Consider the following 25,313-nt stretch of genomic DNA (forward strand, 5'->3'; position numbering starts at 1 on the left):
TAATTGCTTTAATGTTCTCAGAAAGGTCAGGTACTTCTATTTTTTAAGATTTATTTATTATTATATCTAAGTATACCATAGCTGTCTTTAGACACCCCAGAAGAGGGTGTCAGATCTCACTACAGATGGTTGTGAACCACCATGTGGTTGCTGGGATTTGAATTTAGGTAGAGCAATCAGTGCTCTTAACCACTGAGCCATCTCTCCAGCTCCCAATACTTCTATTGTTAAGACAAGAAATAAATACAAAGTAAATCAACTGGCTTAATGTATTTTCTCTTAAAATAATCTTGAGATTTATAGAACTGTATTTTATAACAAACATTTCACATAAAAAGATGACTCCGATTCAGGAAAAAAATGTTAAAACTCAGTTACTTCCTAAATGATTTTAAGAAAAGTATCATGTTTCTAACGTAATTGTCGCACAGATTTGGTGGGTTGAACTACTCGCCCTGAGGTGGCCAGGCCAGAGAATTACAGGTAGGGGAGAGGTCTCTGATTTCTCCGTAAGGCTTCACTCTGTGTTTGTCAAACAGCGCCTTCCTCCATAACCTCAGGGAGCTAGGGTACTGGGACATGGCTGGCTGCTGTCCTCTGCTGCCTGTAGGGAGGCTGAAGTGGCTGCTCTAGGGATCACTTACTGTTCTATGCATGCTGTGCTTTGTACGGTAAGCATTTGTGTAAAGGTAACAGAAATACAGCTGTGTAAAGGACTCGGGCTCATGACTTCCGACTTTCCTCTGCCCTTGGCTGGGATCTCTGAAGACGTTAGTTCCATTTGGTCTGCATACTATGCAGCAATAATGAGTCAGCACACCCGACTCTTCCTAAGCCGGAGATGCTCCCCAACTCAAAGCAATCCTTCTAGCACATTCTACTACATGCAGGGGCAGCTTCTAGCTTTACATGTTTCTTTTAAAAGTGGCTATTCACAGTCACTTTTGTGGGGGTGTGTATGAGTGTGTACATATGGTGTGTGCACTGTGTATGCCTAGAGAGCCCTAGCGATCCCACTCCCACCCTCCACAGTATGGGGGTTAGAGGTAAGCATGCAACCACAGCTTTATTTTAAGTACGCTCTTGGGGATCTGAACTCGGGTCCTCATGACTAGTCAGGAAGTCCTCTTACCAAGTGAGCTATTGCCCTGGGCTCCGCATTCCCTGTTTTGTACATCTATGTGCAGTTTCCTTTCAGTGGATCCCATCTCTCTAAGCACAACAGAGCCCCTGTCTAGGTAATTAAATGCAGGGCACTTGGAACCCAGGGGCACCGAACATGTTTGCTAAGGGCATCTCTTTAATTTCTGCTTCTATTCCAAGCCTTTATTTAATGAAACACCAGGTTAAAAATTGATTTCTGTTAAATGTACTGTATATATTTGCCCTTTTTCTAGACAACATTGGAAGGTACAAAATGTTTGATTATCTCTTTAATTTTCAAGAAATTAGGGTGAAAGAGATGCAGGTGTGGGGAGCAAATAGATTAATCAGTGTACATTTACTATGTCTGTGCTTTCTCATGAAGTGGCCTCAAAAGCATAAAGCTTCAATGTACAAACCTGACTGGTTAAAAAGCCAAGGCCATAGATGCACACTAAATGGATGACAAACTACAGCTCCATTTGCCACAGATGACTTAAGACTTTCTTCTGCAGAGCAGACAATGGTCCATGCTGAGACTGAGAGCCTTGGTCTGCCTTGAGTCCCTCATGTGCTGTGGAGCACATGCTGGCCAGGACCCTGCGCCACCTAACACCTGTAAAGTGCACAGGAGGGTTGGGTGTCTCTCAGAGGCTTGGTGTGGGGCCATGAGAAGACAAAGGAGGACCAGGCCACGCAACGGCAGTGTTTGTTCGGGCCTGGAACAGACTGAAAGACAGCTGGAGTGCTGAGTTTGCTTCCAGCTGTTCTTTTAGTCTGTGACCAAGAGCAGAGCCTGGTGCCTCTCCAGGCCTGCAAACTTCTGGAATCTGCTGTTCGAATTATGAAGGAGAGCTTGGGACTGACTGGCTCTTGAAAATCCCATCTATATATTCTCCCTTCCAGATTGCTCTTATGAATTTGGTCCTGTTTCTTAAATTACACAGACCTTGGTTATCTTGTCATGTATCCAGAAGTATGAGGACTACAGAAAATGATCTCCTTCTCCATCTTTGTGATATCAAGACCTCTCACTTTATTTCCTCAAGTAGTTTACTGGGCCGGGGAGCACCAGCAGAGGGCACAGAAGCCCTGTGAGGCGAGCTTCGGTAGGCGGTCCCCACAGGAAGCAAATGTGTAAAGGCTGCATAGAGTAGTATGCAGAGAGGCCTACCTTCATGGTGATGCCTCTTGGCATATGATAGAGACTCCCCTTCATGCTGTGTGTGGAACTTCTGAATACATCTTCTCACCAGATCTTCCCAGCCCGGCTTCATGGCGGCTCTCATGGTGCTAGTGTCCAGTGAAGTGATCTTGCCTGAAAGATAACAGCAGACATTACAATTATAACACCAATTTTCCAGAGAAACAATTACCATTCAGGAATACATAGATTTACTTACAGTTATGGGCTGTATCTGTGGGGACTGGATTCATGTAAAATGGCAGTTTATACAGCTGACTCTATCTTCCTGTGTCCTTTCTATTTTATTCATCTTAATTATCTCTGATTTTTAGACAGATCTTTCTTGTAGAGTCCAGGATGGTCTGGAACTCTGCTTTACTTCCTGACATGGTTTCAGACCTGTGCTAGCATGCCTAGCTTCCTTCACCCCCAATACTGTAAATCACCTCTAATTAATATCACATTCACACAGAACAATGATCTTTTAAAATCATTCTGTTCTGGGGTTGGTGGACCACATAGAGACAGAACTGCTGTTTGGAGATGGCAGCCTAAATACAGCTCCAGGAGGGAACATGGTGAAGAAAGAGGGCTGCTGCTTCTCAGCAGCTAAAGGTCACCACTGTAACCCCTGAGGAACACTGTGGTCCTCCAGGCAAAATTTAAAGATTTATTTATTAAAGATTATTATTATTATTTATTATTTATTTATTTTCAAAGATTTATTTATTATATGTAAGTACACTGTAGTTGTCTTCAGACACTCCAGAAGAGGGAGTCAGATCTCTTTATGGATGGTTGTGAGCCACCATGTAGTTGCTGGGATTTGAACTCTGGACCTTTGGAAGAGCAGTCGGGTGCTCTTACCCACTGAGCCATCTCACCAGCCCACTATGCATTTTCAAGCGACCACTTTTGGCTTCTCTGACAGGAATTTACCTTGGAGGTCCTGGCGGGTGGTAAAGCTTTCTGATGAGGGAAGGGCTGGTCTTTCCTTCATGGGGACTCTTCGTGCCACACAAATCAAGCAGGACTGCAAATCTTAATAAGACACAATTGTTTATCATATTTGTAGTGATCAAATCAACTCAAATATCTATGACAGCACAGCCTGGGGAATCAATGAGTTGCCATGGTTCTCAGCTTCTCACTGGCTTCATTCTCTGCTTGAGTATAGTAGAAGCCGGCTGTTAGGATGAGCTAGAGTAGGGGCAGATGCCGAAACTACACAGCACTCGTGGTAAGAGTCTATCCACCAAGCCAGGGTTAATGACTGGAAACCGCCTCCCCGGTGATGAAAAGTATGGGGCCACTGGGTGTAAAAGCAAAATTAATTCATAATAAAGTAAACAAAACAAAAAGCTAGAACTAAAATCCGACACAGCTGGGAAGGGTTCTGCTTCTCAGCTTCACGGTTATACTTAACACACCATGTAGGTTCATGAAGATGGCAAGGTGACATGAACCAACCGTACACAACAATGATCAAGGATACAAGGGCACTGTCCATGCAGCAGTCACTGCTGGAGCCAGCATCTTGACGTGGCCGGTTCCTTCACAGCCAGTGTTAAGGTTTAACCTTGTCTCCACTTGAACATTTTAAAATTTTATTTATTTGTATAGATGTTTTGCCTGTATATGTGTCTGTGTATAACTTACATGCCTGGTGCCTGTGGAGTCCAGAAGAGGCTGACAGATCCCCTGGAACTGGACTTACAGATGGTTGTGAACTACCATGTGGGTGCTGGGAATTGAACAGAGGTCCTGTGGAAGGACAGCGAGTGCTCCTAACTGCAGACATCTCTCCAGCCCCCACTTTCATTGTGTTTTGCATGGGGCTCACTTCTGGAGAACAAGTGTGTAGCATGCAGAGCACTTCGTTTGGCTCTTTCAAGCTAAAAGAGAAAAGGCTGACCAAAGGGCTAAAAGCAAGCAGGCTCTTCACACATCTCTCGCCACGGGCTGCACTCAGTCCCCTGCAAACTTGGGAAGCTTCCTGTCTTTTTTTTGGGAGCGGGTAGATCTCAAGTAATGGCTAGTGTCTTTAGGTTAAAATGTAATCACCATGGGAAGTGGGATATGTGGGTCAGTGGTTGAACCTTCTACCATGTGTAAGGCCATGAGTATTTTAGCTACAATAAAAGAAAGAAGAAGAAAAAGAAAAGAAAAGAAGCCCTTGTTTTTTATAAACATACAGATTTTTTTTTTCTTTTTTAAGGCAAGGGTCTTGCTATGCCCCTCTGCCTCACCTGCAACTCAGTTGTCTCTGTCGCTTACCGGGACTCCCACTTCTATCCCGTGCTGGGATCACTGAAGTGGTACCTACCACATAAATGCACCGATCCCATCTGAGTGCCAGGATCAGAGGTGTGCACCACCACACTCTGCCTGAAAATCCAATCTCATTAATGAATTAACTAATGAATTTATAGACAGAATCTGCTACATCTTGGCTGGGTATCACACTTGCTGTGTGTGTATGACGCTGACTGTTCTAACTCACCTGGCTATCTCCTGAGTCTAGGATTAGAGGGGTACAATGACTGATTCTATGTGCTTTAGGGGGCTGAACCTAGGAGTTTGTGCATTCTAGGCAAGCACTTTACCAACCAGGCTCCATCTCAACCAGAATCTATTTTCCTCTCCAGTGCAGAACAGTAAGTCAGCATGGCTGTGCCTTATTCTCCTGTGGACTATCACGGATGATTCTGCAGGGTTCGCTCTCTCTTGTTGGGTGAACAGAACCAAACTGTCTGACAGTCACACCTAAGCAAAGGTTCATTTTGAAATACCGTATCTCTATAATAGCTCTCTGGAATTCCTTTCTGATAAAATTTAAGAACAGTTACACATTTTAATTAAGCAGTACTACGTTAGTATTCAGTGGCTACTATAGTTCAGCCATTATCATAAGCCCTTTTTATATGTGTGCACACAAGCTGAGAACAGAACTCAGGGTCTCATATATCAGGTAAGTATTCTACCCCTGAGTCACACGCCGCCCATTCTGTACCAGATTCTGATGCTCACATTGGTAATTTGACTTAATAAATTGATACAGAGAGAAGTGAAGGTATTTGTCCAGAGCCAGAACTGATGGCTGAATTGGGGGTTGGTCTGCCTGATTATCTGCTAGAATATTTCATTGCACTGCTAGTCAAAAGCTGTTTCCCTCTGTAACTCCCAGTATGCTTTTTCTACCAACATCTTACACTACAGAGGGACACGTAGTGACTGGAAGGCAGGGAATGGTATGACATCAGCATCTCATTATGGGGAGCAACCCTGTCAGTTGCTGAGAGCTCCCCAGCCCTTGCTCTTCTGTTTGTCCTCTCTGCTGTTATATTACATTGAAGGCCTGGTGTGCACAGATAATTACATGCATTCTGTTACTCCCTGGAAAGTCTATAGAAAAATGATGCTTATACCCAGGCATGTTTTTTTGGGGGCTGTGGCATACGATTTACATTAAGTACTCAAAGCAACCCAGGATCTCCTAAACTGCTACTGTCAGGAGTGCAGCAGTGCCACAGTCACCAGGAGCACATGCTATTTACCTAAGAACCTAAGTGAAATTAACCCTGCTGCAGTTTCAAATGCCGGCCTCAGATATGAATCCTGGCTGCTGTGCTGGGCCTGCACTGGCCACTTACATCACCCCAGAGCATTTTCAAATTGAGAACAGCTCAGAGGACAACACGGCTTAGCATGCGAGAGTTCAACGTCTAATGTTGTAGAGGAAAAAAAAAAAAAAAACAAAAAACCAACAGAACCTCAAAACGAATAAAGATGGGAAGGAATCGGAAGTGGCTTCCTGGTCTTCTCTGTGAGCACCTGCCAGTGTGTGATCACTAAGCTAGAGTGGTGCACACACAGGAGGAAGGTGCAGACACGTGACCTCTCTCTCCCAGGGTCGTCCTACCTTCGCCTTCCTCTTTGATGGACTTGGGCTGAGACACAGCGAAGCACTGCATCGCCTCGTATTTCTGATGGGCTTCCTGGCTCTCATGGCCTTCCTCTTCTGAATCTGGCAAAGGCTTCACCAGCATCCGACAGTTGAAGGTATGGCTGTTCCGCCTGGGAGGTTCTCCAGACCAAGATCCTCCATTCACTGCGAGGAAAAAGACACCTGATTACAAGGAACAATCAGGTAGGTTCCAGGGCTGCTGCATTACTAAGAGGGTGCAGGGAGAGCTCAAGGACTTCCTACCTCCTTGGTAGGAAATTGGGCTTTGCAGACATCTTCTATACTCCAGAGCCTCCACCATGACCACTTCAATTCAAGGCCACACCCTGACTACATAGTACTAAAATACCGCACACTCTATTTTTGGGTTTCTAGCTTTGATTTCTTGGAAATATAGTTCAGTCTGCTTGCATTCTGGTTTTCAAGGTGCAAATACTGCTTAAAATGTTGGGAATGGCACTGACTGTGACAAGCACTGATGTTTTCCAGAGGACTCTGATGGTAGGAGTTAGCCTGAGAGCAACCTCAACATATAACGTAAACCTCGCTGAGAGCCACCTGCCCAGCGGCCAGCGGGTCCACACTCCACCCTTAGTCCCACATGGATGCCTGTTCCTGCTGCTTCCACTGAGCTTCTCCCTTCTGAGCACAGCAGAGCATGGCGGGGTGCTCGCTCTACTGGACACAACCCAGCTTCTTGGGCCTCCTCTGACACACACTGCTGTCAAACTTCTTAAAGAAACTTTAGAGTGTTGTCTCTAACGAGCTGTTCCTGAGCCACCCAATTACAGTCTACATACTACCTTAAGTGTTCATGTAGACTTCCTTAGCGGGACTGAACATTCTTAAAGACAAAATGCTGATTCTGTGTCAAGTGATGCTGTGGCTTGTTTTAGTGTCAAAATTAAAAACAGTTGTTGGGGAGTGGGAGGCGAGGGGACGCAGACACTGAGCTGTAAAGGGAATGAGTAATGAAAAGAAAGAAGAGCTGCTTAACGAAGGGAAATACATCAATATCTTCTGAAACACATTAGAGAGAAAACAAAAGAAAGACAAGAATGACTAATGTAGGGAACTAGAGAGTGTTAATTTCTCCCCCAGAGAAATGTGAGCTGTCAGAAGTGCCCCAAGTAAAACTGCCTTAACTCTTTTCTTTACCATCCCCCAATGAAATGGCAACCTTACGGAAAGCAGTCATTGGCCTAACAGGTGACAGGGACAGAGATGCCATAGTGGACCCAGGCCAAGGCCTGCTCACAGGCTGGAAGGAAAACCACTCAGAGAGCAGGAAGCCAAGGTCACTTGCCTGCCCACCACTCTAGTCATCCAGGTACCTTTACACCTCTACCTTTAGTCTTTTAGCATTTGTGAAGTCTGTTAACATAATGAGTCTACAGAACTATCCAAGAAGAAAGGAAAAAGTTCTTATCAGTCCACACTAAGAAGTGGAAACTAAAGCAAAGGTGCACGTGAGGCCAGGGGGAGGGGTCATTAGACAGGAGGTAACAAGCACAGGTCCTTTGAGGAACAGAAAATCACTGAAGAAAATTGGTTACTTCAACTATGAAATCCACCCTTCTGAACCAGAAGAGCCCCACACAAGGCTCACACATCTTGGAGGACGGCTGCATTCACAAATGTTTTATCCTCATGAAGCAAAACTAGCCATAATGGTAAATAAAAAGGATCTTTCCCCATTTACTGGCTAACTATAAGACTAGCACATACAAAGTTTCAAGAAAAAGAATACTAGTCAATTCAGGAATTACTACCTTCCTAAGCACTAAAATATGTACTGCGTTTTACCTGTGAAAATATTCCTAACAGTGACAATAATGAGGAACCACGAACAGCAACCCTCTAAGGCAGCTCCACTCTGCGAGACACTCACTGCCAACGGCAGCCTGCAGCACAGGCAAACTCTGAACAGAATCCTCCAAAGAAGGATAGAGGTCAGAAAACTTGGAGAAAGTGGAACAACGGAGGGACAGATGGATGGGCAAGAAGGGCTCAGGGGCTGTGCCCTGCAATGACACCTGCAGAGCTGCTCAGGAGACTAACACGAACCAGTCCTCTGGAGTCACCGTCTGTTACACTGTGCCTGTGTCTGTTTTCAGAATGCCCCATACACACATATTCTTCTTATACATAGAACTCAAGGGAGTCAAATCTCAAACATGTCACGGCCCACTCTTTTGATGGCAGGTGAGAAGCAAAATGGATGATCAAGTTGGTGGGCAGAGAGGGAAGGTTGCAATTTGTTTTAAAATATAACAAACCCTCCTGCTAGTTGCTGGGGGCCTCCCGCCTGCATCATTCCACAGCTCATAAGATCAACAGTGCATTAAGGAGCAGCATCGGCAGCCTTCCATGACTATCTGAATGCTTATGGTTGCTGACATGCCTATGACAGACACAACAGGCTTTACTGACTCACTCTCACCAAGAGAATCTGTCAGAGTAGTGGGGGGGGGGGGGGGCAGTGGGATCCACTGACATTTACCCATGGACTTTGGCAGCAGGTTCTTGACAAATTCAGTGTGGTCCCCGACATGCAGGATGCTGTAGACACTCTTGTTCATCAGTTCTTCTTGGTTATACCGTAGATACTGTGTCACATTCTCTGACACGAACACCACATTGCCTTCCAGGTTCACAACGAAGAAGAACCCATCAAGGGCCTACAGGGTGCAACAACATAAAACATGCAGCTGTCATGGGGGAACTGATTCTTCAAGGAAAGAGATCTCCGATGCCCTTCAGAAACAATGAACACATGTTCTCTGGGGAAATAGAAGTGATTCCATTATAGTCAGTGGAAGAGAGGCTAGATTGGGGTCTTCTGTTAGTCTGTTAATCTGCCAGGAGATAACTATGGCCAAATAAACAAAGCAGGATGGGGGGTACCACAGAGCTAAGTGCAGGAGCCAGGGCATATGCCAAGAGAGAAAGGGACTAGTGCTAACTTTTTCCCTCAGTTTAAAAATATCAGGAGAATTCCCCTAATTTTTACTTTTAAGGTGGCCAGGATTTAAGTGAACTCACAGATGGTCGCAGACCTTCAAAGCAACATCCGGCCTTCACTGTCTGGTGTGTAGGGAAGGATCTGGGCAGGCTCTCTGGCGAGGTAGGAGAATGGGGAAGGTGCTGTGGGCTAAGTGTCTCGGGGTGGTTAAAACAGCTCAGTGCTGGTTGCCTGCACGCTTTAGTGGGCTGGTTCACTGTCACTCCATGTGCCCACCATGTCTAGACTGCAGAAAGAGACTGGTCTCCATACTTTAGGAAGGGAAGATAAGCAGCAGCTGTGGGCATGTTCACTCTGCTGTGGGCATACTGTGTCCTCCCAAGGCCCTCTTTTCCAAGGCACAGAGGGGATCAGGGGTTATGGAAGGAAAATTGCACACAGTCCGCTAGTGACTCCGGGGGCTCAGATACTTCTCCTGGTAAGACTCCTTGTGGTCTGCCCTGGCAATGGCAGCTCCGTGTCTCTCCTACATCTGATGCTTGTTCAGAACAGAGCAGAGTTTCCCTTCACAGTCTAAGAAGACCCGGACACCTTCAAAGCTAAATTCCCAGGCAGCTGAGGCCACTTCGGCTGCATTTGAAGCATGCCCAGTCCCCACACGGTGGTTAGGGATGGCCGGAATGCTTGGTCCACCCAAGGCTGTCTATATAAAAGGCTTCTGTTTTGTCAGACTAATTTCTATCAATCTAAAACTGATTCTGGGGTATAAATGAGAAGTTGTTTAAAGAAAAAAGTAAACTGGGTGTGATGGCATCAGCTATCTTAATACCTGGGCTACAGTAGAAGAATAAGGCCAGTCTGGACTAAAGGTCAAGGACCCGTCTTGTAATAATAACAGCAAGAAAGCGAACAACAATGAAACTCAAACCAAAGCAAAGAAAAAACCCACTGGCTTTAGACTTTCTTTAACTAGTCTGTCAGGTTTTCTCTATAACATGATGCACATTCAGGGTAAAGCAAGAATATAGAAACCTAAGTGGCCAACAACACAGGCTGCACTAAGCTGTGTACAGTGGAGAGGCACAGCAACAGCACATGGCACTTACAGATCTCTTGTTACTTCTCACTACTGCCACCGCTGGGTGTTCGTTCAGCAGAGTTCTTAGGCTTTCAATACTACATTACTAGTGTTGGCTTTGAAAGGGCATGTGGCTTCTTACAGTATGGTGAGAAGGCTCATTTGTGGCCTAATAAAATTGAAAAATGAAAGTGGCTCGTTTTATAAAACTGTGTTTTTTAAAGCTCACTATATGATATGCTCTGATGGCAAGAGCTGACATTTGCTTCTGTTGCCTAGCAACCGCTATGCTATGATGCAAGCATGAGTGTGCATCTCGGCCTAGGAACAGCTCTCCGAGCACACACATGCTCTCTCTGTTGAAAGGTCTCCAGTTAAGCCGTAAGCCACTGGATCCCGGAGCTTCCTCTCTGGTACACTGCCTTAGTACTCAGTTCACACAGGCACTTCCTCAGTGCACTCCATTCTCAGAAGATTATTTTCACACAGCAAAAGTTTGGTTTGATTTTATGAAATAAGGGCCACTGCCATCTACAATTAATGAACTTGTTGCAAGAGCTAAGCCACAGCCTGCCTTGCTCTAAGCATTTCCTTTTAGAGGCCTCAAAGTCTTCCTTGGGGTTTCAGTGCTATTTCCCACTCCCCGAGGCATAATGAATAAACAGTTATATGGAAAAATTCCAATAAAATCTCGGCTTACAATTCACAAGCTTTTTCTAAAGAAAGCTGCCCTCTTCCTTTTATGTAATTCTAAATGGTCTCCTGGTCACACCTTGCTTTCCTGCTCCTACAGTGTGGGAAGTGCCCCTCCCTGTGTGGCTGTGAGGACTATGGGTGAACTCTCTTATTCGTTACTGCAAAGGCGAGGGAGGGGAGCTTTACTCTCTTATCTCCAGCTCCCAACCACACAGGACATACCTGCAGATTTAAGGTTTCTAGATGAGAAAGGGGACAGTAAGGTCAAGAGAGTGCTAGCTAGCTTTGTTTAAAAAATCCTAGTCTTGAATCCACAAGCCTGCTGCAGCAGGCACAGAGCAGGCACAACACCGCAGTTCTGGCCACGTGGCCCTTTACGCTTAGAATGTCTTCAGCAGAGCGGAGTGCCACGAGAACTGAGATAATTTATGTCTCAGGTAGCTCTGTCTATTCACTGCTATTTCTTCTCTCATTTACCATAGCCCACATCTTGAATTTTAACTTTGAAAGAGGGACAGTAAAGCACTGTGTGTTTAGTACTCGTTAAAAAACAAGGAGGATTTTATAAGCCTGAGACAGTAGCTGCCCGAAGGCCCTAAGACCAGTTACTCGGCTATGCTTTTAAAAAGCTCCTTCTTCCTATTTTAACTTCACTTCTATGAGGAAAACATACTAGTTGGAATTACCAGCCCTAAAAAGCATAACCCTCGTTTTGTTGGCTCTCACATTTTAAACTGTCTACACAGGCCGAGGCATGTGGCACACAGGAACCCTGAGCCTGAGGCAAGAGTCCTACCCTTCAATAGGACGTCCAAGTTCAGCTTCAGAAAATAAGTGCTCAACTGACAATTCACACCTGCACTCAGTATTTTCATCTAATTGAAGTCTATGCTGTTCCACATACAGAGAATGTTGCTGGGGGCAAGAGCTCACAGATAGACATACGCACTTGCATTAGTAAGCACAGCAATGTGGATTCTCCTTAAATCATATGTACCCGAACATACATAAATGCAGCACATGAATACTGAAACATGTGTGATACAAAGCCACGGGAGCGTGGTACTTCAAGCATCAAAACCAGATAAGGCTGTGGTTACCTCAAGCATCATGGGCCCCAGTGCATCCTTGTCGATGACACCCTGCCCCGTGGATGACACATCTGACTTCTGCACTTCATCTATGTTGGCAGCTGCTGCTTTCTCTGCAACAAAACACAAGAGCAAATTAAATAGTGATGCACACCAAGGGCACATCAACACCAAAATCTCTGCTGGGGTCAGATGTGCCTATGAATGAATTAGAGTGCACCCAACTGCCCCTGGAGGACGGGAATGGCTAGGAGGAGGACCCAGATGGCACCTCTCACCTCCAGAATACATGTATCAGATTTCCTTTCAGGCTCTGGAGAAAATGAGTTTAGAGGTTTCATGCTGTTCCTGGCAGACATTTTAAAAATATAGATTATGAAGCTGAGCATCCTATGGCACAATTAGTTTTCACTCAAGAGATTCTCCAAACTCGAATAAGGGGGTGGGGAGAGGTCCTCTTGCTCAGAGTTCAGAGCCTTGACCTGGCCTGCTCAATGACTCAACGCAGAGGGGGTAAGCAGCCCCATCAGGCATTCAGAGGATGTCAATGGCTGAGCTTTGACTTTGTACAGAGGGGCTGAACAGCGAGCACTCCAGGACTCAAACTCCCAGACAGGGCTGAAGTCGTGCCATCAGCACAAGAGTAGTTGCTTACAGGGGAAAAGATGCATAGCTATCAATACATGTGCAAATGAGCTCCTTCAGGAATGGCAAGTGAGTTTACAGCATAACATACACAGCCACAACCTGTTAGGAAACAACACAAAAGCAATGTGCCAATTACATGTAAACTGAATAAATTACATCCTTGTTTACGCTGCATGTTTTCATTATAATTAAATGTAAAAAATTAAAGATTCAAACAAAACTGTAACTCAATTTAGTATTCACAATCAACTTGCTTTTCCCTGACCATAGTAACTATTTTTTTTGTAAAAACAATTTTATGCAGTATTTAAAAAAATCTGTTAAAGTCTAATTTATGGAACCTAAAAATAATTAGGGAATTATGTAGATCCTCCAAATCTTTCTGCTCCCAATGGAAAGTCTTCATGATGTCTATTTGCCAGTAGACAAAGAAGACTGTAGTTTGAGTCCATTATTAGCACCACAGTTCAGAACAAGGCAAACCAAGGCCTCCGCGTCAGTGTCTGCCACCTGTGTATCATGGCTATATCAATGACAGATGTAAAACACACTTTAGAAACTACAAGTTGGAGGGTGAGCTGGCTCAGTGGGCGAAGGCACTTGCTCTCAGGCCTGATGACGAGTTTGATACTGGGACTCACAGGTAGGAAAGAACCTCCTCCCCCAGGCTGTCCTGTGCCCTCCATCCTTCCTCATGCGATAACTGCTAACCACAAGCACTGGGTGCACTCTGGTCTTCTCACGGAGCAGCACGCTGCATTTTCTTCAGAGAGCTGACACACTGTGCCCACTTCTCTTGGTTCCTCTACCATCTTACCTGTGACATGGCTTGCTCTCTTCCCTAATAGCTCCCTTAAAGTTGCCTCTGCACAGGCTCTGACTCATCCTAGTGGTCCTCAGAGTACAGGAAACACCCCTCTTCTCCAATCAGAGGACAGAGGACTGGCTGCCATTGTTACTGTATAGGACTCCCTTCTCTCTGGTAAATCCCAAAGACAGGGACACTGTTTTCAGTCAGACCCTCACTCTTCCATCCAGAAGCACAGGACCCAGACCTGTGCCATCACACCCCTTACCTACTTCTCTGGGCACTGTAAAGCTGTCACTGCCTTACAAGGGAACCTGCATGCTTGGCACTGAGCTCCCACGAGTCATCGATTCTAAAGCATGCACTATGTTCTGTGTGGGTTTGAGGCCCTCCCCGCACACCCTTAGTTTTAGGAGGAGCGAGGTGCTGACAACCCTTGCTCAGATGGAGCACACGGTGTCCTTTCCTGTGCCCCTCACTGTCTGTGGGGGTGTGTCCTCCTAGATACATCCTCCAGCAGAAGGATACACAAGAGGTATCCTCCCAAGGTTTCAGACTGTAGGGGACATGGGCACAGACTAGAGGGCTTGCCTTACATCAGTCTGATATGCATCCTGAGTAGTGGGTCTCAACCTTCCTAATGCTGTGAGCCTTTAACACAGCTCCTCATGGTGTGGCGACCCCCACTCTAAATTATCTTCATTGTTACTTCCTAGCTCTACTTTTGCTCCTGTTAGGTATCATAAAGTACATTTTTGTTTTCCACTGGTCTCAGGTGACCCCAGAGTAAGGGTCATTCCCCTGCAAAGGGACCATGGCTCACAGGGTAAGAACCAACGCTCTAGAGGATGTCTGAGTGCTCTTGCCTTCTCAGTCCATAAAACAGAACACTGCCCCAACAGAACGAACGCTGCTGCACTGAAGGCAGATTAGTAAGCCAGAACAGGACATCTGTATCTTTAACAGCCAGCACTGTAGGCCAGGAATGTCACTAAGTACAGATGTCTGGCTGACAAAGAGGGCTGTCCCTGGCCTGGGCACAGTGAATTAGAGGTTGGTGGAATGGAAAGTTATTCTCCTCTGAGCTCCACTTCAGGGTGCAGCTCGAGACAAGAAAGCAAGGAGAGGGGCAGGGCTAAGGAGTATGGCTCAGGGTTTCCAGAGAATCGCTCTACAGAGAGACATTTGTGTGGACACGGTAAATTCCCATGCCTTTGCTCTTCTCTCAGTTCATTCCTCCACTGTTAAATCTCTATCTTACTCCTTGGACTTGGGTCAGGCATGCAGCTTGGTGGTAAATGTGAGGCCCCAGGTTAGAGAAGGAGTGGGGGGAGCCACTTGGCTGCCGGTAATGTTGGGGGATCCGGTGAGAGATGAAGCTACAGTTGCTGTGAATGGGAACTCCGTGCCTGTTACTGACAGCTACAAGAGCAGCCTGGGCTCTCACCTGCGATCCTTCTCCCTAGACCTTAAAAAGTTTTAATCTAAAACAAACAACATTTTCTCCCTAAATGGAATAAAATACTACTACTTGAAGTTAAGAATATAAAAACTAGTATCAAAGAAAATACCTCTCAAATATGTTACCATGTGTATTAGATATTTTTGTCATCACTGAGCAAAAATAACCTGACAAGGAATCAAAGTTGACCTAGCTCATGACACGCAGGAAGGCAGTGTTGAGGACCACTGTAGTCTGAGGGCAGACCTAAGGCAAGTACCCCTGCCACTTATAAACTCCAGGCCTGGGTGTGTAACTAACTGCTGCAGCAATATGCTCAAACAGACCATTTTACACCTTTAGGAAAAGACAGATACAAAGAAAGACAGATACAAAGAGCAAATCAGCACACAAGTTTGTTTTTAGAAACTTATCAATCAGATAGAACATGGAACAAGGGCTAGGAGAGACTTTGGAACACTTGGATAAAAATAAGTACCATACTGGAAAACTGTTTATAATAACAAAATATGCTGTTTTCTCCTTTTAATACTCACCTGGTAAATCTTTAAAAGGAAAAAGGCAGCAGGTGATTCTAACATCACAGCCCACATAGGCAGTGGAATACAGCCCTCGGGCCTTGGAGTGGGTGAGTGGGTGAGTGGGTGGTGTGTCAAGCTAGTCCTTATTGGTCAGGAGTTCACAATGCCTCCAGGAGGGCAGAACACGTGTCATTCAACAGAAGAGGAAAATGAAGGCTTGAGCCATAAGGAGCCAACTTTATTTCAGAGAAGGGAGGGATGGCTGGGCATGGGTGGCTGTGTTTCATGAATGCTAAGATGGGTTAGGTTAGATTCTAGGGGTTAGATCTGTGGACCAGTGGCAGAAGACCACCACAAGTCTCAGGCAGGCCTTCAAACAATATTCCTCTTTTTTCTTTTGTTTCTCTGTGTGACCTTGACTGTCCTGGAACTTGCTCTGTAGACCTGGCTTGTCCACTTGCCTCTGCCTTCCAAGTACTGGGATCAAAGGCGTGCGCTATCACTGCTACTACCCCACTGTGAAAAAAGCCAATATTCTGGTGTCCCCAAATAACCAAAACTGGAGGTGTAGTGAGGAGCAAAGAAACAATGTTCAGTATGAGGCTGAAGTTGTATTAGTGGAGCACATGACTTTAAAGATCACTCAGGTGTGCAGAGCCACGGCCAGGCAAGCGGTGTGGGGCCTGAGAGCGTCTCCAGAAAGTCTCTAGCAGGAAAAACCCAGCTTCGCAGTCCTGTACACCTCACTGTTTGGAATGCACTTTCTAGATAATCTGTTATGAAGGTTCTTTAGTTCTGCATCGAGTTTATGTTTGGGCCACTTCTCAGTAGTAAAATAAAAACTAGTCAATAATAACAAGTGATACAAAATACCCAGAAACCCAGCTTTACTAAAGCAATTGTAATAAACAAACAAACAACTTGTCCTGAATTATCAGTATTTGTACTTTTTCATGAAGTACTTGCCACTTCTGCCCAATATTCAGTTCAGCCTTGACATTAAATAAGAGCTGGAGAGGTAGGGAGGAAAAGCAGAGGAGGGAGGAGGAGGGAGGAGGAGATCTCCTTTGAGACTAACTGGATGTTAACTGGACATGTGCTGTATCTCAGACAGTGCGGCAATGAGCAAGCCATTTGGATGCAGCATATAAAAATAAGCTTCGATTCTTACATATTTATACTCTGTAAGTACAGCATTACTATACTAAAACATACCATTTAATATTTTAAATTAGGCAATTTTCTCAGTGGTTATGAACTATATTTAGTTTTCTATATTTTTCATCCATTAACTATAAAAATACATTGTTATAAAAATACCCTTTGGTAGAGGAACCAGTGGAAGGCTGGTTCCAGATTTTCCATGATCACAACCTTATGAAATCTTATCACAACATCAGAGAAAGAGATGCTAACATTTAAATTCCAGAGTCCCTCTGTGCTTTGACTTCACATGCCCCTGCTGTGTCTTAGCCATTACGGCCGTGCTCTTTTGATAAAGACTCTGCTTGAGAGAGTGACAGCGAAGGCACAATGCTCTCCAGAAGATTTCTGAAAAGCATAGAATAGCTATGTCACAGCTCTGCTTTACAAACGCCAAGCCCTGGCAGGACAGCCCTCCCACCAACCCTTTCTCTACCTTTGCCCACCTTTGTCCTCCTGGGTGGCTGTTCCCGATGCTCCACCCTCTCCCTCTTCCATTTGCCTGTACTCCAGAAATCCAATACCAATTAATTAGATTTCCAGTTTCAAAGCAAAGAACAAATCCTGTCTCTTCAGGGACTGTGCTAAGATGAGTCATACTGCAAACGGGGGGGGGGGGGGAATCATTAATATTAAATTCCTATTTTTCATAAGTAATTATTATTTGTGCTTTCTTTAAGAACAAAAGAAAAGGTGGGGCATTTGATCTCTAGAAATAAAACTGACTTAATGCAGGAAAAACATTTCTTTAAAGTGGATGGATTAAATTGCTCTTCATCACTGCCATGCACGGGGAGAAATCTGAAAGTAAAATCCCAGTTTCTGGTGAGAACAGCAATAAATCAAAAATACAGCTTTGTAAAAAATAATTCATTTTAAAAGAAAACATATGAGATATTTGGGAATTATGAAGTAGTTTTATTTTTTTAAAAATTCCTCTGAGGTATATTCATTGGTCTGCGGTGGTAACTAATGCTTTTTTACATTAGTATTGTGTATTTGTTTATTAGCCAAGTGCACTGAGAACATTTAAGTGTAGTCTTTCCATAAAACACTGCCAGAATAGAGGGATGGCAGCAGTGGCTCTGATGGGCAGTCACATGACTGCTCTACTCCAGCAGAGCAGTGGCAGCCGTCAGGCAGACAGAAACGTAAGTGCCACTTGAGTGCCTGTTACAGGTATGACGTGAGGTATCACCATGGGAGAAGATGATGCACACCTTTGTGTGTGCTCAATTGCGAACTCTCTCTCTCTCTCTCTCTCTCTCTCTGTCTGTCAATAAAACAGGCTATAGCAGTTTACAGACATTAGCTTTAAAAAGACAGACGTCATCAACTAGGGCCCACTCTGTGACATGTTGTCTGATGACGATACTGCACAGATATTTACACATATAAAACATCCCTGTGTGCTCGAGACCAGATCCACCCTCGACTGAAAAGCCAATTAATGACTTTCACATCAGGCCAAGCATGAAGAGCACTGCCTTTTAAAAAAAACTGAATCCAAGTTCAGAGTAGAACATCAAAATCTTTTGCTAAAATGAACCAGATATACTACACAGGTTTTATAATTAATCCCACTGCTTTAAAATGAGTAAAAGCATTCACTCAGAAACCTATCAATTTTTCAATGGGCTGATGTCAAACACAAGTCTAATCACCTGTATGGCAAACTCTAAGATTCTACTGGGAATACACGCACTGCTTCTGCCCTGCCCTGTGCTGCATGCAGTACCTGGCTGTGAAACTTGGTAGCAGTACAACCTGTACAGACCCATGAGGGACAAAGAAGGCATGGAAACAGGGACACATGGTGTCTGGCCAAGCAGCACAGATTAAATGTTACAAGAAAAGTTGTGCAGCATCTCAGAGGTTCTAGAAGGTAAAAGGAGAGAATTAGGCAACTGCACCCAACTAAAATTAGAAAAGTTGCCATATGGCTCTGTGAAACCGGCAGCACATTCCTACTCATTAGGAAGCATTCTGCTAACATAAAAACACACAGCCTTCCTGAGCTCTCCAATGTGCTCGTCTTTTCAATGGGAATGCAGGATCACCTGCCCTGCATGCCTGCGTGCATACTAAACCTGCAGCTGCACTTTGTTAGCAGTGGGAGGAGCCTAAGGCCCGAGTTGCCTCCCTCACTTTGGACACTGAGCAGATCATGACTTTCCTTCTGCACAAATCAAGCAAACTCAATCAACTTCAAGGCCATTCCCACCTGTCTTAGCTAGGATTTACTGCTGTGAACAGAAACCATGACCAAGGCAAGTCTTATAAAAAAACAACATTTAATTGGGGCTGGCTTACAGGTTCAGAGGTTCAGTCCATTATCATCAAGGTGGGAGCATGGCAGTATCCAGGCAGGCATGGTGCAGGCAGAGCTGAGAGTTCTATGTCTTCATCCAAAGGCTGCTAGTGGAAGACTGACTTCCAGGCAACTGGGGTGAGGATCTTATACCCACACCCACAGTGACACACCCATTCCAACCAGGTCACACCCACTCCAACCAGGTCACACCCATTCCAACCAGGTCACACCTATTCCAACAAGGCCACACCTTCAGATGGTGCCATTCCCTGGTCCAAGGATATACAAACCATCACACCGCCCTACACATATCCCCCGACTGACACCCATCATCAGAGAACTAAGCCTTGGTCTCACTTCCGTCTTAGTTAGGGTTTCTATTCTTCAATGGAACGCCATGACCAAGTGAGGGAAGCAAGGGTTTCTGTAGCTCACACTCCCACCCACACTGTAGTCCATCACCGAAGAAAGCCAGGACAACAACTGAACTGGCAAGGAACCTGGAGGCAGGAGCTAAAGCAGAGGCCATGGAGGAGTGCTGCTTACTGGCTTGCACCCATGGCTTGCTCAGCTTTAGAACCCAGGAGCACAAGCCCAGGGATAGCACCACCCACAAGGGGCTGGACCCTCCACCATCAATCACTAATTAAGAAAATACCCTATAGTCTTGCCTACAGCCCAATATTATGGAGGCATTTTCTCAATTGTGGCTCCATCCTCTCTGATGATTAAATTTTGTGTCAAGTTGTCATAAAACTAGCCAGCACAAACTCCTTTAAAGACTACACTTTCCAAGAGAGATGGTTACTAGAGAAGACTAGGTCACTAGGTAAAACTAGCTAGAACCTGCCTGTCCAAGAGGTCTACCCACTCTCTTATGCCCACAAACAACTTTTATTTAGCACACTACCTGTTGAATTCACTGGCAGGTAACATGGACACTGGAAGGCATGTGTGTACTGGCTGGTTTTGTGTCAACTTGACACAGTTGGAGTTATCACAGAGAAAGGAGCTTCAGTTGAGGAAATGCCTCCATGAGATCCAACTGTAAGGCATTTTCTCAATTAGTGATCAAGGGGGAAAGGCCCCTTGTGGGTGGTGCCATCTCTGGGCTGGTAGTCTTGGGTTCTATAAGAAAGCAGGCTGATCAAGCCAGTGGAAGCAAGCCAGTAAAGAACATCTCTCCATGGCCTCTGCATCAGCTCCTGCTTCCTGACCTGCTTGAGTCCCAGTCCTGACTTCCTTTGGTGATGAACAGCAATGTGGAAGTGTAAGCCGAATAAACCATTCCCTCCCCAACTTGCTTCTTGGTCATGATGTTTGTGCAGGAATAGAAACCCTGACTAAGACAATGTGAGTGTTTAACAATTTAGCCAAAGTATCTCTTTCCGATAATTTACATCCCTGTGTTTGTAATGGTCAGGGCCTGAAGGAGTTTAAAGATACATTACAGAAGCAAAAAGGAAAAGGGTGAGAAAAACAAAACCAAATAAGGTGGCTAAACCATACTGGCAGTGAAAGCTCATGGACACTGCCCCAGCAGTTCCACAAAGGGAAGAAACCAAGAGGTAACAAAGAGGAAACAAGTTCCTCAGGGCATCATCCACTAAATTTGTGGTGTGTGCACCTCCAGCTCTCTCTCTCTCTATCACCCAACTGTTCAATGTGAGTGGATCTGCACTTTCATCTTCTACAGCAAAGGCCAATACCAAAAAAAAAAAAAAAAAAAAAAAAATACCTGTTTCAAGTACATTTGGGACTAGTGAGGCGGCTCAGCACCAAGAACCAAGCCTCACCACATGGGTCTGAACCCTGGGATCCACATGATGGAAGAACAGACTCACACCAGTTATCCCTGAACTTTCACATGTGTGCCTGGCCCATGCTTGCACACATATCTAAACCCACAGGTGCACTCCAATAAGTAAAACTGTGACGAGTGGGGCTTTAGGAGCTCTCAGAACAAGGGGCAGAAGACTCAGGGTTTGGACAGGTGGATGGAATGGCAGGATGAAACTGAAGGAAGGGGCAGAGGAAACAGAGCCTCTCAAAGGAGCAAACTGCATACCTTCCTCATTATGAACGTTTCATTTCTTTAAAACATACATGGTGCTGGCTGCTTTTCCAGAAGACCTAGGTTCCATTTCCACACACTAATCTCTGTATCTCCAGTCCCAGGAGAGTAGACGCCCCCTCCTGGCCTTGTGGGGGCACTGCAAAACAATGTACACAATGTACACAATGTACAAAAACACCCATACATACAGAAGAAAATTACACGTGCTAGCTCAAAAAAGCAAGGTTCACGAAATTATAGAAACACTCAAAGTTTTCATGAACTATGGAAACTAATATGGTCATAATAGCTCAGTTTGGAAATACATTCGACAGAGGCTATTTCTAAAATCTTGAGAGCCAGGGCAAAGTTGAATAAGCATTTTGCTCCAGCTGTTGTCCTCATCACCACGAAAAACTATCCCTAGGAATGTCATCTTCCCAAGAGTGTCCCACTGTCCTCACACCGTACTCCACTAACACTCGTGCTCCGTCATGCAGTGTTGCTACTGAGTGCTTCCCAGAGAAGCAGGAATTGAGCTCGGTTTAGCCAGGATCCACAGGCTCTGTGATGGTTTGTATATGCTCAGGCCATGGACTGGCACTGTTTCCAGGTGTGGCCCTGTTAGAGTAGGTGTGTCACTGTGGGTATGGGCTATAAGACACTCAGCTGCCTGGAAGCTAGTATTCTGCTAGCAGCCTTCAGATAAAGACGTAGAACTCTCAGCTCCGACTGCACCATGCCTGCCTGGATGCTTCTGTGCTCTCACCTTGATGATACTGGACTAAACCTCTGAACCTATAAGCCAACCCCAATTAAATGTTGTCCTTTATAAGAGTTGCCTTGGTCATGGTGTCTGTTCACAGCAGTAAAACCCTAAGACAGAGCCTGTGTACTTTTCTGTTCTTACATGGCTGGGTGGAGATGTATGTGAAGATAGATCTTTGGAGTCATCATAAGTAGGGAGTGAAAGGCAGACCGGTCACAGCCAGGATCCCAGGATAGCTCAGAAGGCTATGGGGCCATGTGAAAAGCATTCCTGAGGAAGAAAAGGCTCCAGAGGTCACCCTACACCTAAGTTTCAGAGGGCAAGACCCCAAAATCCCATTTAATCAACCTTCATCTAGGGAGCCACAATATATAACAAAGTGGTTTGGGCATCATGAGCTTTTATTAGATCAGAACCTTCCCTGGTCATTCAGTGCTCTTAAGAAAATAAATCCTAGCTAAACAGTAGTTGCACACACCTTTAATCTCAGCTCTTGGGAGGCAGAGGTAGGTGGATCTGAGCTTAAGGCCAGTCTAGATACTGGTTGAAACACATGAAACCCCAGATTTAATCCCCAGAACAGAATCTGTGTGGGAGAGGGAGGGAATCTGTGTGAAAGACAGTGTTACAAGCTGTGTCCTTTCCAAAGCTACAAGAAGCTTTGGCTAGTAAAGATGAAGTCATGCTCAAAATCTATCTACAAGAGCTGTTTTCAACCTGTGGGGGCCGAAGAACCTTTATTTACATTCATAATATTAGCAAAATCCAGTTATAAAGTAACAAAATAATTTTATGTTTGGGAGATCACCATGAGAGGAGGAACTGAAGGAAGAGCTGCAGCATCATGAAGGTTGAGAACCACTGCTCAAGGGCCGCAATCCCTGCAAGAGGCTATTCAACTCACTTTGTAGACCCAAAGACAACAGTAAAGTTGGGTTCTATGAAGAAAGCCAGCAAAGGAGCAGAGAATAATACAGGGGTGTGGGAAAGGAGGAGGAGAAGAGGGCTGGCTCTGTTAGCGCACTGTCAGCGCTCCAGAGAGGCCTACAACCCATCCTGCCTCCTGACCCTCACTGCATGGGCAGTCCTTTCAGAGCCTCTTTGCTTTCATCCTGAGTCAGAGTTTTGGTTGAACTTCCCTAAGATCAGCCTACTCTTCAGTCTTCTCTGTCTGGGCATCTCTATTTTAGTTTCTTTCCACAGTAGAGTGGATTCCATTCTAGAGATGGCCATAAGCAGCTGTGTGCATTTTCTGTTTACCTCCTTGGGTCCTAGCAATCTTTTCTGATTACTCCTGTCTATCCCTGGTTCTCTTGCTCTGGCCTCTGTGGACCCACAAGAGAAACGGATGATGCAGTGGGTGAAAAGCAGGTATTCCCAATTTAACCCCCCCCCCAGTGCAAAACAGCTGATAATTAAGCACCAAATCATCCAATTTAGAGACCCCAAACCTCAAATTATGCCAAGTCATATCACATAAGCAGAGAACAACACACTGACAAGAGAGATCATGGTTTGGCTATGCAGGGGGTAGGCTGAGCTAAACAGTCTAATCTACCAGAACAAAGGCAGTGACAGGAAGGGGGCAAGTTCAGTGCCCCCATGTTTGAAGCTCCTGAGAGGGTCGATCAAGGTTCATAGAACCTATTCCTAGGGTTCTATGTCACACAGTGGAGGAGGGGCTTTCTTCCAGAAAAATCTTACACATTGTAGCTTAGGCTAATTCTGAACTCATCTTGTAGCTCTGGCTCTGAAGAATCCTGTGGCAGTGGAGGAAAAGAAGCCTTAGTCTCCTGGATGTAGGCATTGCAGGTTCAAGTCAGCACGCCAGCTCTGTGGAAAGTCTCTAGCCGCTAGGACCCTGGTTCTACAGGAGTCTAGACACCAAAGATGTGTGCACAGTTACTGTAGGTGCAGCTCATAGCCAGTGACTCCTGCAGAGAGTCTATGGGGTGTCCTCGTCCTCTATGGGGTGCCCTTTCCTCTGTATGCTTACTTTTCCTCTGGTTCAAAGAGAGGTTTTTACATTTTGTCTGGCAGTGGTGGAGGGACTGCTGTTGGTTTTTTAGACAGGTCTCACTATGAAGCTATGGCTGGCCTAGAGTCATAACTCACAGTGATTCCCTTGTCTATACCTCCCGAGTGCTGCTGGGATTAAGGCACAGCTTGGAAAAAGAAAAAAAAAATCTCACATTTATTTTTCTAAATGGAGAGATGAAAACGAAATGCTGCAAATGCTGGGAGCTGCCTAGTGAAGAGGTGGCCGGCCTCTTTCCTTCCCCCATGTGGGCTTATGGGGTCAAACTCAGGTCTGTTGAGTCGGGACTGAATCAGGCTTGGTGCTTGCACCTTTATCCAATGAGCCATCTCACAAGCTTTTTTGTTTTCTACTCAATGAAACGCTACTTTTCTCTGTTGACTTTTGATAAGTGTACTCAAAATGTGGCAGAGAACACCATGGACACGGGTGGGTGAGCAGGAACAACCGAGAACACCACGGGCACGGGACATGGAAGGGTGAGCAGGGACAACTGAGAACACCATGGGCATGGGACACATGTGGGTGAGCAGAGACAACTGGGTGGAGAGAGAAATGGCGACTGTCATGGAGACAACCACACGTGTCCTCTGGATCCGCTTAACCATAGTCATTGTATCCATGAACCCTGGACGCTATAGGAAGGAGTTCTACCAAGTCTTCACTCAGTAGGCCCCTCAGCGAGACAACAGTGTGCACTGAGTGTGTAAAAGCGGTCTGACTGGTTCCTTCTGATAGAGATGCTTTCTTTCTGACTCTGAAGCAGGAGCGGCAGTGACCAAATCATCAAGAAATGCCCACGACTGACACTCTCGGGCAGCAACTATCAGAGCAAACACGTGGTCAGCTGGGCTTGGACTTGCCGTGCTCAGCCAGGTGCAGAGGCAGGGAAGACCTTGCCGGCACTGCATATTTCAGAGCCCTGTTGAAATTATAGGCAATGAAGTGGCCAATTTGCAGGCTGAGGTCAAAATGAAATAAACTAAGGTCCCTTTACAAATTTTCCAGATTTGGATCATGACTACTCCTCTATGACGAAATCTTTTCCTTTTACATCTCTGCCATTCTCCAGCAAATCTGGGAAGTCCGAGGAAAGAACACCGTACCTTAGTGATTCCCTAGGGCCTTACAATGTTCTATGTTCTAAATTACAAAGACTGTTCAAGCAGACAGATCCACCTGCAGAAAATCAGAAGGACTGACTTAAAGTGTGACAATTGCATCTTCAGTAAACTCTCCAGGGATCTTTACACCCGTGGCAGGGGTATAGGTCACCAGTATCCTGGCTCTCTAGTGGTTATGACACGAAGAGAATCTCTCAGAAGGCGAGGAGCCTTGGGAACACATCACAGTGAGTCGCCATGAACA

General features: G+C 45.3%; 1 protein-coding gene across 5 annotated transcripts in view; it reads right to left on the reverse strand.

The window, feature by feature from the left end:
• The window catches only part of Ncoa2 (nuclear receptor coactivator 2), a 239,675-nt gene that overhangs the window by 39,434 nt on the left and 174,928 nt on the right, over positions 1 to 25,313 (reverse strand). For all 5 annotated transcript variants that reach the window (XM_021170377.3, XM_021170361.2, XM_085835677.1 and 2 more), the window contains 5 exons: positions 12,136 to 12,239; positions 8,800 to 8,977; positions 6,252 to 6,440; positions 3,269 to 3,370; positions 2,318 to 2,461 (listed from right to left, as the gene is read on the reverse strand). In XM_021170377.3, coding sequence (XP_021026036.1) covers positions 2,318 to 2,461; positions 3,269 to 3,370; positions 6,252 to 6,440; positions 8,800 to 8,977; positions 12,136 to 12,239 — 717 coding nt within the window. The remainder of the gene's footprint in view (positions 1 to 2,317; positions 2,462 to 3,268; positions 3,371 to 6,251; positions 6,441 to 8,799; positions 8,978 to 12,135; positions 12,240 to 25,313) is intronic.

This window comes from Mus caroli, unplaced genomic scaffold (genome assembly GCF_978045245.1).
Source record: "Mus caroli unplaced genomic scaffold, Mus_caroli_1 scaffold_1, whole genome shotgun sequence".
Taxonomy (NCBI): Eukaryota; Metazoa; Chordata; class Mammalia; order Rodentia; family Muridae; genus Mus; species Mus caroli.